This window comes from Trichomycterus rosablanca, chromosome 11 (assembly GCF_030014385.1).
Source record: "Trichomycterus rosablanca isolate fTriRos1 chromosome 11, fTriRos1.hap1, whole genome shotgun sequence".
Taxonomy (NCBI): Eukaryota; Metazoa; Chordata; class Actinopteri; order Siluriformes; family Trichomycteridae; genus Trichomycterus; species Trichomycterus rosablanca.
In genome coordinates this window covers 4,881,028-4,892,695 of record NC_085998.1, presented here as the reverse complement: position 1 = coordinate 4,892,695, position 11,668 = coordinate 4,881,028, and the positions used below count along the sequence as shown (strand labels likewise).

At 39.5% G+C, this 11,668-nt stretch overlaps 1 protein-coding gene across 1 annotated transcript in view; it reads right to left on the bottom strand.

Annotated features, from left to right (window-relative positions):
• LOC134323488 (uncharacterized) overlaps window positions 1–1,249 on the bottom strand; it is a 3,504-nt gene extending 2,255 nt beyond the window's left edge. The window contains exons 1-2 of the mRNA XM_063005012.1: window positions 1,225–1,249; window positions 54–140 (exon numbers count right to left, since the gene is read on the bottom strand). Of these exons, the coding sequence (XP_062861082.1) occupies window positions 54–140; window positions 1,225–1,249 (112 nt within the window). The remainder of the gene's footprint in view (window positions 1–53; window positions 141–1,224) is intronic.
• Window positions 1,250–11,668: the final 10,419 nt, after the last annotated feature.

The window sequence follows — 11,668 nt, the reverse complement described above, 5'->3', positions numbered from 1 at the left end:
GTCTTTTGTTATTATTAAACGTTTTGTTATACATCTTTTAGGAAATGAGAAACCTTGAGGATCCAGGTGACACTTTTCTCTCAGACAGTGGATGAAATTTACAATCCTGCAGTTCAGGTTGAATAGCTCAGCTCGTCCCTCTAAGAGAAAATCAGGAAAATATACACAATGTAAATGAAAACACATGGAAATACTGAAAATATTAATTATATACTGAACATAATATTTCTATGTTCAGTGTTTGAAGGATTTACAGTATATAAATGAATCACTGGTACCCTTAAACTCGACGTTTCCCTTAAAATCAACATGTTTATCTTTTTTTAAAATTATTTATTTATTTAATTTCAAATTAACAATGAACAGCTGCTTTGTTCAGCACTCGGCCTGAGTGTAAACATCATCAAAGTGTAAATATGAGACGAATCTGCATTATTGTATAATATCCATTAGATCAAGTCTGAAGACTCCACATGTATCTGTGTTTATCTTGATTTTCCTCCCTGTTTCACTTTTAAACTTGTGTTACAGCTCGAGCTTCTGAGAAGTCATGAGAATCAGAATCAGCTTCTCCCAGAGTCTAAAACACTTCTGGTTAAAAATAAAGCTTAACGAGGTTTAATGTAGTAAAAGAAGGAGACAGGAGCACTAAACTTCTCTTCATTATTACTGCTCATCTCTACTAATGAAATTCCTCACTCGCTGTTCTAGTACAATAAGTCACGTTAAGCTTTGTTCACCGTCAGCGCAAAAGCTATTTTGTCACTTCTCATGTGAATGCGCCGGTACTGAACAGAATACGACACTCCAAGATCAAGCATCTCCACGATTAAGAAGCATAAGGAAACAATACAGAAGTAAAGTGCAGGGTTTTTTTGTTTTTTCTTAGTGATTTTAACTGTTTTTAATTATATCAGTGTGTTTATATTATATTTGTGTTATTTTCAGTGTATAAGTGTCAAAAACAACCTAGACAACCTAAACAACAAAGAGTCTAAAATATATGCAGTTCCACGGGACCATGGAACACATTAACAGGTTTGCCAAACATCCTTATGGGAAAAAATACCTTGAAACTCAACGTCTTTAAAACTCGACGCCACTCCCAGAACCAACTGACGTTGAGTTTCAGGGTACCGCTGTATAGTGTATATGTTAGATACTAATGCTAGCTAACAGTGAAGTTACAGACATGCTGCACTAGTAAAAGAGCTGAACTTTTACCTCCCAGTATCACCGTCACAAACATTTCTTTCTTCCTCAGATCTTCATGTTGATCCACAAGCTGTTCCCACGTCGAAGGTTCTTCAGCAGGTTCTTAAGGAATTATAAATGTTCAACTATTCACAAACAAAGCCCTGTCTACCCTCTCTCTGTTTGTCTTTCTCTCTCTTCTCTGTCTGTCTTTCTCTCTCTCATGAAGAACAGGTTTATTTCAGTCTCCATGGACAGCACTACACCAAACAAAGAAACATCAGGCTGTGATGTGATTTTACTGCTGCTTGTAAGTTAGAACCCTGATCGTCAGGTTAAAGCAGAGTCTATACACGACGTCTTTTCAATTGTTTTCATTCTTCTGGCCTAAATAATCATCCTGCATTCTGATATCTGATCTACATACAAACCTGGTCATAATTATGTGGACACTCCTTTAGCCGTGCCAACTGCTAAAAAATGCACATATTTACAGTAAGCATGGAGCTACAGTATTCTTCTGAAACTAACACTTCCAGCAGAATGGATTATACTGAAAAGCTTAGAGACCTTTAATCAAGTGGGGCAGTGTCTGTCTGTCTGTCTATCTGTCTGTCTGTCTATCTGTCTACCTATCTATATATCTATCTGTCTGTCTGTCTACCTATCTATATATCTATCTATCTGTCTGTCTATCTATCCGTGTTTATAATCTGTCTGTCTGCCTGTCTATTTGTCTGTCTGTCTCTGTCTGTCTGTCTATCTGTTTTTATAGTATGTCTGTCTGTCTGTTTGTCTACCTATCCATATATCTATCTGTCTGTCTGTCTGTCTACCTATCTATATATCTATCTATCTGTCTGTCTATCTATCCGTGTTTATAATCTGTCTGTCTACCTATCTATATATCCATCTATCTGTCTGTCTATCAATCCGTGTTCATAATCTGTCTGTCTGCCTGTCTATTTGTCTGTCAATCTGTGTTTATAGTATGTCTGTCCGTCTGTCTGTTTGTCTACCTATCCATATATCTATCTGTCTGTCTGTCTACCTATCTTTATATCTATCTATCTGTTTGTAATCTGTCTACCTATCTATATATCTATATATCTGTCTGTCTATCTATCTGTGTTTATAGTCTGTCTAAATATCTATCTATCTATCTATCTATCTATCTATCTATCTATCTATCTATCTATCTATCTATCTATCTATCTATCTATCTATCTATCTATCTATCTATCTATCTATCTATCTATCTATCTATCTATCTATCTATCTATCTATCTATCTATCTTATGCTTACCATCCATCCATCCATTGGTCAGCCCTGGTCAAATGAACTTGCTCCATAAGAAGCACCCAAACCTCTACAACTTGACACGCCCACAGATGACAGCACAGTAAAACAGTATTCTGTGGTTTGCAGTTTGGAAACTCTTTTTTGGGGGTTGGAAACACGCTGAACTGGTTCACGAACTGGAACGGAGCTCGTTTCACGTCGGTGGGAATGTAACAGAAGCTGGGTAATATTCTCACCCCTGGTCTGTAGGAACCCTGACCAGGATGAATGAATAAATGAAACACTGTGACAGAGCCGAACATACTGAAGCACTTGTGGCTCAAATGGAAGCGAATCCCAAACTGATATGAAAATCCTCAGACCCGGTCAGAGCCACAGATTGATGGATGTTCAGGTCACTGTGATCCGTCCACCAATCAGCAATCTCATCTCAGCTGATGTGAGTTTTCCAGCCCTCGTCGTTTAGTGAGAATCAATTTATTTCTGCGTCTCTTCATCAGATTGAAGCAAAATCTCCGAGTCTGTAGGGAGATTGATTCTTCCCACGTTCACTCCTGCTCCAGATGTGTGTTCTGATAACAGATCTGAAGGGCACATTAATAAGGGCTTTCTATTCGCCGTTAGCTGTTAGCTTCTAGCCGCATGTGCTAGCTCGGTGTTTGTGGGTCTGAAAGAGGAAATGTGATTTAGGGTTTGGGTACAGATATAGAAACTCGTTACTCTGTCTGTACAGCATTTAAATCAGAGCAGAGCAGTAAAACAGAAGCAGATGAGTAATTACATCACACCAGTGCTGTTTTATTTAAACCAGATTTTACTGTAATGTGGTGCTAATAACACGACTCTGAAGATATTGCTCTGCATTAGCTCGGTGTTCACTGTACTGTTCCAAGACCTGTTTAATCCTGTGAGAGGCTGTTATTGCATCTGTAATCATTTTATCCTTGTTTATACAGATACATAAAAAAAAATTGTATATTTTACAAACAGAAAAATGTACAGTATATATACACTGATAAGCCATAACATTAAAACCACCTCCTTGTTTCTACACTCACTGTCCATTTTATCAGCTCCACTTACCATATAGAAGCACTTTGTAGTTCTACAATTACTGACTGTAGTCCATCTATTTCTCTGCATGCTTTGTTACCCCCTTTCATGCTGTTCTTCAATGCTGTTCTACAGAGCAGGTATTATTTAGGTGGTGAATAATTCTCAGCACTGCAGTGACACTGACATGGTGGTGGTGTGTTAGTGTGTGTTGTGCTAGTAGGAGTGGATCAGACACAGCAGCGCTGCTGGAGTTTTTAAATACCGTGTCCACTCTCTGTCCACTCTATTAGACACTCCTACCTAGTTGGTCCACCTTGTAGATGTAAAGTCAGAGACGATCGCTCATCTATTGCTGCTGTTTTAGTCGGTCATCTTCTAGACCTTCATCAGTGGTCACAGGACGCTGCCCACGGGGCGCTGTTGGCTGGATGTTTTTGGTTGGTGGACTATTTTCAGTACAGCAGTGACAATGAGGTGTTTAAAAACTCCAGCAGCGCTGCTGTGTCTGATCCACTCATACCAGCACAACAAACACTAACACACCACCACCATTTCAGTGTCACTGCAGTGCTGAGAATGATCCACCACCTAAATAATACCTGCTCTGTGGTGGTCCTGGGAAAGTCCTGACCATTGAAGAAGAGGGTGAAAGCAGGCAAAAAAAGTATGTAGAGAAACAGATGGACTACAGTCAGTAACTGTAGAACTAAAAAGTGCTTTTATATAGTAAGTGGAGCTGATAAAATGGACAGTGAGTGTGCTTTTAATGTTATGGCTGATCGCTGTATACATACATATATATATATCCTCACAATGACTTTATTAGAGGTTGCAACAATAGATCAGTGATTTGTTTATTTATTTGAGAGTTCTGTGAGGAGAAAGGTGCTGAACAGAGAGCTGCCAGGCCGGAGGAGGACAGGAAACCAAAGCAAAGGTTTATGGATGTGGTAACATGCGGGTGGTTGGTGTGACAGACGAGGACGTTCAGTCTTCAGAACAGGGTAAGATAGAGATGAATGATCCGCTGTGGCGACTCCTAATGGGAGCAGCCGAATAAAGAAGAAGAAGAAAATTCAATTATTCATTTTTGCTAAGTGCTTCATCTTGGTCAGGGCCGTGGTGGAGTCTGGCACCGAGCACCAGGCGAAGAAGAAAATATAATGAGTGGCTGTGGGAAATGAATCAGCGGAAATGAAAATGATGAAAACCAAGATCTCGATAGTGAAATCCCTTTTGCGTCTACCTTCGACTGATACAAGCTAATGTAGTTCATTTGCAGAAGGCTACACGGCATGACCATGAGCTGTTAAGTAGGTCCAGTCCAGCCTTTCCATGGTGTGTAGGTCAGCATTCTTTATCTTCTTTCCAGAGAGGGTGGCACGGTGGCTAAGTGGGTAGCACTGTCGCCTCACAGCAAGAAGGTCCTGGGTTCGATCCCCAGGTGGGGCGGTCCGGGTCCTTTCTGTGCGGAGTTTGCATGTTCTCCCCGTGTCTGCGTGGGTTTCCTCGGGTGCTCTGGTTTTCTCCCACAGTACAAAGACGTGCAAGTGAGGTGAACTGGAGATGCAAAATTGTCCATGACTGTGTTTGATATAAACTTGTGAACTGATCAATCTTGTGTGATGAGTAACTACCGTTCCTGTCATGTACATGTAACCAAAGTATAAAACATGACGTTAAAATCCTAATAAACAAACTTTCCAGTGAACCCAACTTCTGCTGTAGCATTTTTGGCTCTGGGCCTTTTGCGACCCCTTGAAGCGGACCCCACACAGAAATCCATAACAGACACAGGTGACGGCTTTAAGTAAAGTGGCTAGTCTGCATTTTCTTGCCCCTGCTTCTCTGCTTTAAGCTTTTAATGAGTTTCTCTCTTTTTTTTTATTCAAGAACTGGGGCTGGTGGATCGAGTAGCTGGCGGTTTTCAGATTTTTTCTATTTCTTTCTTGTCCTCTCTTTGCACTTTTAGCTGATGAATGTTTTGCTTTTCATTTATATTGTGATCATTTATTATTTAGTTGTTAGTTATTCTTTTGTGGCTCTTTAGCAACAGTATCGTTTTCCCTTGGTTAAGCATCCTGCAAATTCGGTTTATTACCTAAAACCTCACAGTTGCCAGGCTCTGTCTGGTGACTCTGTGATAAGATGCACTTCACCCCGTTACAGTGTGTGTAGGATTTCATCTTGTATTAAACATTCTCATTTATCCTTGTAATGGGCTAGATGAAGATTGGCCAGTTCATCCATGTTAAGAGTTTCTTTCTCATGAACTTCTCATGGCTGGTGGATCGAGTAGCTGGCGGTCTTCATATTGTCTCTCTTTCTTCCATGTCCTCTTCTTGCACTTTCAGCTGAAGGATGTTTTGGTTTTCATTTATATTTTAACCATTTTGTATTTAGTTGTTAGTTACTCTTTTGTGGCTCTTGAGCCACAGTATTGTTTTACCTTGGTTAAGCATCCTGATGGATCGAGTAGCTGGCATGTAGGTGACACCGGGTGATCGTATTGTCTCTGTTTCTTCCCTGTCCTCTCTTTGCACTTTCAGCTGCACAATGTTTTGGTTTTTATTTATATTGTAGCCATTTAGTATTTAGTTGTTAGTTATTTTTTTGTGGCTCTTTAGCAACAATATTGTTTTACCTTGGTTAAGCATCCTCCTAAAACCTTACAGTTGCAAGGCTCTACCTGGTGACTCTGTGATGAGATGCACTCCACCCTGTTACAGTGTGTTTGTCTTGTAATAAACATTCTCATTTATTGTTGTAATTTGATGGGTAAAGATTTGCTAGGTCACCCATGTTACGAGTTGTTAGGAGTTGCCCTGCTGTGCAGTCTATTTTGGCTGACAGAGGGAGCACCGAGTCACAATGTGACCCATCATTCTGGTAATGACAGTCACCTGTGACTCGTGAATGCTAATACGCTCCCGGTGGACATTTCTCTATAAATATCATGACTTCTTCCTGTCTTCTTTGTCAGTGCATTTATCAGCTGGCACATCTCGAAGCTGCCAGCTGCAGTTTAAACCCACCTCTAATTCTCCCAGCCTCACTCCCTTGGTCTCTTGCACAGATAACATGTCAACTCCTCTCCTCTTCATTAAATGATCTAGCTCTCTTTGCTAGTCATAGTGCCCACGTTCAACATTCCTCCCCGTTCACTGGCTCCTCGTTCTCGCCCATGGGCCAAAAGTACCCTGCTGACCAACAGTACTGGAGGTGGATGTTTATCCGGGACCCAACTGATCCGGTATGTACTTTTTGAAAAACCCTCGTATATTTGATGTGGCTCAGTTTTTATGTTGGATGCCCTTCCTGACACAGCCCTCCCTATTTATTGTGTGTTGGCAGTTATAGCATAGTGGTTAAGGTACTGGACTAGTAATCAAAAGGTTGCTGGTTCAAGGCCCACCACTGCCAGATTGTTTGTTTGTTTATTAGGATTTTAACGTCATGTTTTACACTTTGGTTACAATCATGACAGGAACGGTAGTTACTCATTACACACGATTCATCAGTTCACAAGGTTATATCCAACACAGTCATGGACAATTTAGTATCTCTAATTCACCTCACTTGCACGTCTTTGGACTGTTGGAGGAAAACGGAGCACCCGGAGGAAACCCACGCAGACACGGGGAGAACATGCAAACTCCACACTGAAAGGACCCGGACCGCCCCACCTGGGGATCGAACGCAGGACCTTCTTGCTGAAAATGTAAATGTACATGTATTTTAGGACAGTTGTAGCCTAGAGTTTTAGCTACTGGACTAGTAATTAAAAGGTCACTGGTTCAAGCCCCACTACTACCAGGCTGCCACTGCTGGGCCCTTGAGCAAGGCGCTTGTCCATTCTATCAGCCCCACTTACCATATAGAAGCACTTTGTAGTTCTACAATTACTGACTGCAGTCCACCTGTTTCTCTACATACTTTTTTAACCTGCTTTCACCCTGTTCTTCAATAATTAGGACCCCCACAGTACCACCACAGAGCAGGTTTTATTTGGGTGGTGGATCATTCTCAGCACTGCAGTGACACTGACATGGTGGTGGTGTGTTAGTGTGTGTTGTGCTGGTATGAGTGGATCAGACACAGCAGCGCTGCTGGAGTTTTTAAATACCGTGTCCACTCACTGTCCACTCTATTAGACACTCCTACCTAGTTGGTCCACCTTGTAGATGTAAAGTCAGAGACGATCGGTTATCTATTGCTGCTGTTTGAGTTGGTCATCTTCTAGACCTTCATCAGTGATCACAGGACGCTGCCCACGGGGCGCTGTTGGCTGGATGTTTTTGGTTGGTGGACTAGTCTCAGTCCAGCAGTGACAGTGAGGTGTTTAAAAACTCCAGCAGCGCTGCTGTGTCTGATCCACTCATACCAGCACAACACACACTAACACACCACCACCATGTCAGTGTCACTGCAGTGCTGAGAATGATCCACCACCTAAATAATACCTGCTCTGTGGTGGTCCTGTGGGGGTCCTGACCATTGAAGAACAGCATGAAAGGGGGCTAACAAAGCATGTAGAGAAACAGATGGACTACAGTCAGTAATTGTAGAACTACAAAGTGATTCTATATGGTAAGTGGAGCTGATAAAATGGACAGTGAGTGTAAAAACAAGGAGGTGGTTTTAATGTTATGGCTGATCAGTGTATTTGCACCTCCATTTACTAAGTTTTTTAACCTCATCCAACACCTTATAATGAACTGAAACAGACACATTATTGTTTTATATACCCGCTAGCTACACGTGGCTAAAATGCCTTGAACTAAAAAAAATCAGGGGTTTGTCCACATCATTTAATGCACTGAGGTGCAGTAATATTAGACCGAATTAAACAATATCTGAACGAGTCTCTGAGGTCAGATCCAGTACACTGACCCTCTTCACTCGGTTACTGGACAACAAAAGAAATAATGAATCATTAACAATAAAAAGAAAATTGTTCTGGTTTCCTCGAGCAGGAAACCTTGTCTGGACTGATCTGTCCTGAAATATGAATTTTATATCAGTTTATTTTCACAGACTGAAGCATCAGGAATGCAGATTCTTCTCCTTTGTAGGGCAGCAGATTAAAATCTTGTACTTATCAGTAAATATTAGATTTTAATGAGCATCAATAAAATGCTTTGCATCCTAAAAAATTACTGTCTAATTTTATTCTTTTACTGTATTTCCACACGTCATCCTTCAGTATTTAATAATTGGTAAGTCGTTCTGTGTGCCGGTGATGCTGAGAGGACTTTTAGTCACGCTCGGTGATTTTCCATTTAGAAAAGCAGATTTTTATTCATAATGATGAAAAATCCTTCTCTTTTATACCGATCAGGTTTCTGCTCCGTTAGGAGACACGACACCATGAAAGACGTTATTAATTTTAGACAAACTCAGCATTGGTATTGTGAGAGTAGAATAAATAATGAACTGCAGTGTGAGATTGGAATTCGGTAGAACTGTTACAGGTAATAAATCTATACAACACTGAAGCTGGAACTGTTGTTTTAAATCAGGATTTTACAACAATTTAAACCACAAGACCATATCAGGAAACATTTACAGTAGTAATAATAACAATAATAATACTAATAATGATAATAATAATAATAATAACAACAACAATAATAATACTAATAATTATAATAATAATAACAACAATAATGATGATAATAATAATGATAATGATAATGATAATAATGATAATAATAATAATAATAATAATAATATAATGATGATAAAAATAACAATAATAATAATAATAATAATGATAATAATAATAATAACAACAATAATAATAATGATGATAATATTAAACTAATAATTATGATAATAATAATAATAATAGCAATAATAATAATAATAAAAACAATTACAATACTAATAATAACAGCAACAATAATAACAATAATAATAATAATAATACTAATAATGATAATAATAATAATGATACTAATACTAGTAATGATAACAATAATATTAATAATAATAATGATAATAATAATAATAATAATAATAATAATAATAATAAACATGATGCAGAAATCTTGTAGCCTCAAGACTATCATGAAAAACTTGTGCTTATGCTTTGAACCTCAGCGGTATTTACATTTTTACTCTTTATTGATCTGAGTGGTATCATGGTTTAAAAGAGGGTGAGTAACTCAGTTCAGTATTAGAAGAATAAAGATGCCCGAAGCTCTGAAACACTGCCAAGCTTGTTGAACTAAATCCAGGATGTTTGATTTTTAAGCTTTGAAATATTTGTTTAACTCAATCTAAACACTAAAAATGTACACTGTTTTTTTGAGAGGTCAGCATGTTTTACATGGCTCCTGTTTTCCCCGGGAGAACAAACCCAGCTTCATGCAGAACTTTCATCCTGCGTTGTGTTTATTCTTCTACCACTGCTTTTATCTGCAGTATGATCCAACAGTTCCAATCAGCACCAGAAATCACTGAAGTCTCTGGAAGGCTGCTGTGATACTAAACTGTTACTAGTGTATGCAAGCTTTCAACATCAACGTTGGATTAAAAAGCCACTGAGATGCTGGAGCCCTCATGATCCAATCCTAAGAAGGGCTGTACAAAACTGGCGGGTGATTTACTCAGCATGAATCCCCACCACCGTTACAAATTCCTGTGAAAACGGGGTGGTACAGACCTCGAGCACTCGCAGCTGGAGGCCACTTCATCGATTAAGCCTCCCCAGCAGGGACCCTTAAGAAGAGGTCAGAAAACGTTCCAACAAAAAAGGCAGACTGACAGAATTTAGTCGAACTCAGTTATTTGTGTGTGTGTGTGTGTGTGTGTGTGTGTTCTTTGGCCCTTTAGTCTTGCCTGAGGATCTTTGCCCTCCATCCTGCTGCCGAGCCCTCAAACACTCTCTACATTCAAGTCATGAATTATATGAACATCAAGAATTTTTTTCTTTTTTCTTTCCTTATTTTTTAAAGCTGAATCATCTTCATGTTTATTTTTATTTTTAACATGAATATGCATTGTGTGAGGCCTCGCTCTCAAGGACATCCGTGGCCTCCATCTGTAAACATGTTTGTGTTCCTGTTTCTGTTGTAAATAAATGATAGACAACTGGCTTTCCAGTATACGTGATATGAAATATGAAGTGAAAGTATATTTAGTCTAACCCTAGGACCCTAGTAAGTATATAAGTAATAACCCTAGTACTACTTGTGCCCGCTAGATGGCTTTGATTGGGTAATGCCAAGTTCACACTACACGACTTTCCAAGTCATCAGGTCTCTGTACAGTTCACACTACACGACTGGATCTCTTGTAATCGGGAGTCTTTCAAGTCGGTGTGTATTTCACACTACACGACTGATCGGTGATAGGGGGTTTCACACTACACCATCTATCACCAACTGGAATCACAGACGAGCTTCTCTGGTCTCCCAAACTACGTTCTGTCATGAAAACAAACGTGAGAAGTGACGAGGGGTTTAATGATACCACGTCCAAAAATGCACGTCAACAATTAGCGAGTGTTCAAAGTTTGTGCGCTGATGTGCAGCGTAAAATCAAAGAGGAAAAATAAATGACTGAGTGGATCTGGCAATCCGACCAGCATGGATTGTTCTGTAGTGAGTTGGAGGTTAATAAATATTTTTGCAATGCAGCGTGGGTGTTATATTTTGTAGAGAACGATAAGGACAGAAATACTGATATCTGACATGCTAGAAATCTCGCTTAGGTCGCCGAGCGCTCGGCGAGCCGCTCGGATCGAGTTGTTGAGTAGTTCACACAAAGCAATAGAGAGCAGAGTTTCGATCACCGAGCGAACGCAAATCTAGCGCCGACCGGTCGCCGAGTGAAAATCAGGGCAAAAATCGTGTAGTGTGAACTGGGCATCACACAAGTACAGGGCTACTATTAGTTCATGGAAACCAAATCTGCGAGACTTTTCCCTGGTGAAAAAAAAGTACACTTAAGTATACTAATCTTCAATATGCTAAAGTGCACTTAAGTGTATTACTGTCACACTAATGATCAATACATTTAAAGAGTGGTTAAATGGAACAACTATTTTTGTACTTAATATACTTTAGTTGTACAAAAATAATACAAAAGCTCAACTTTAATTGTATT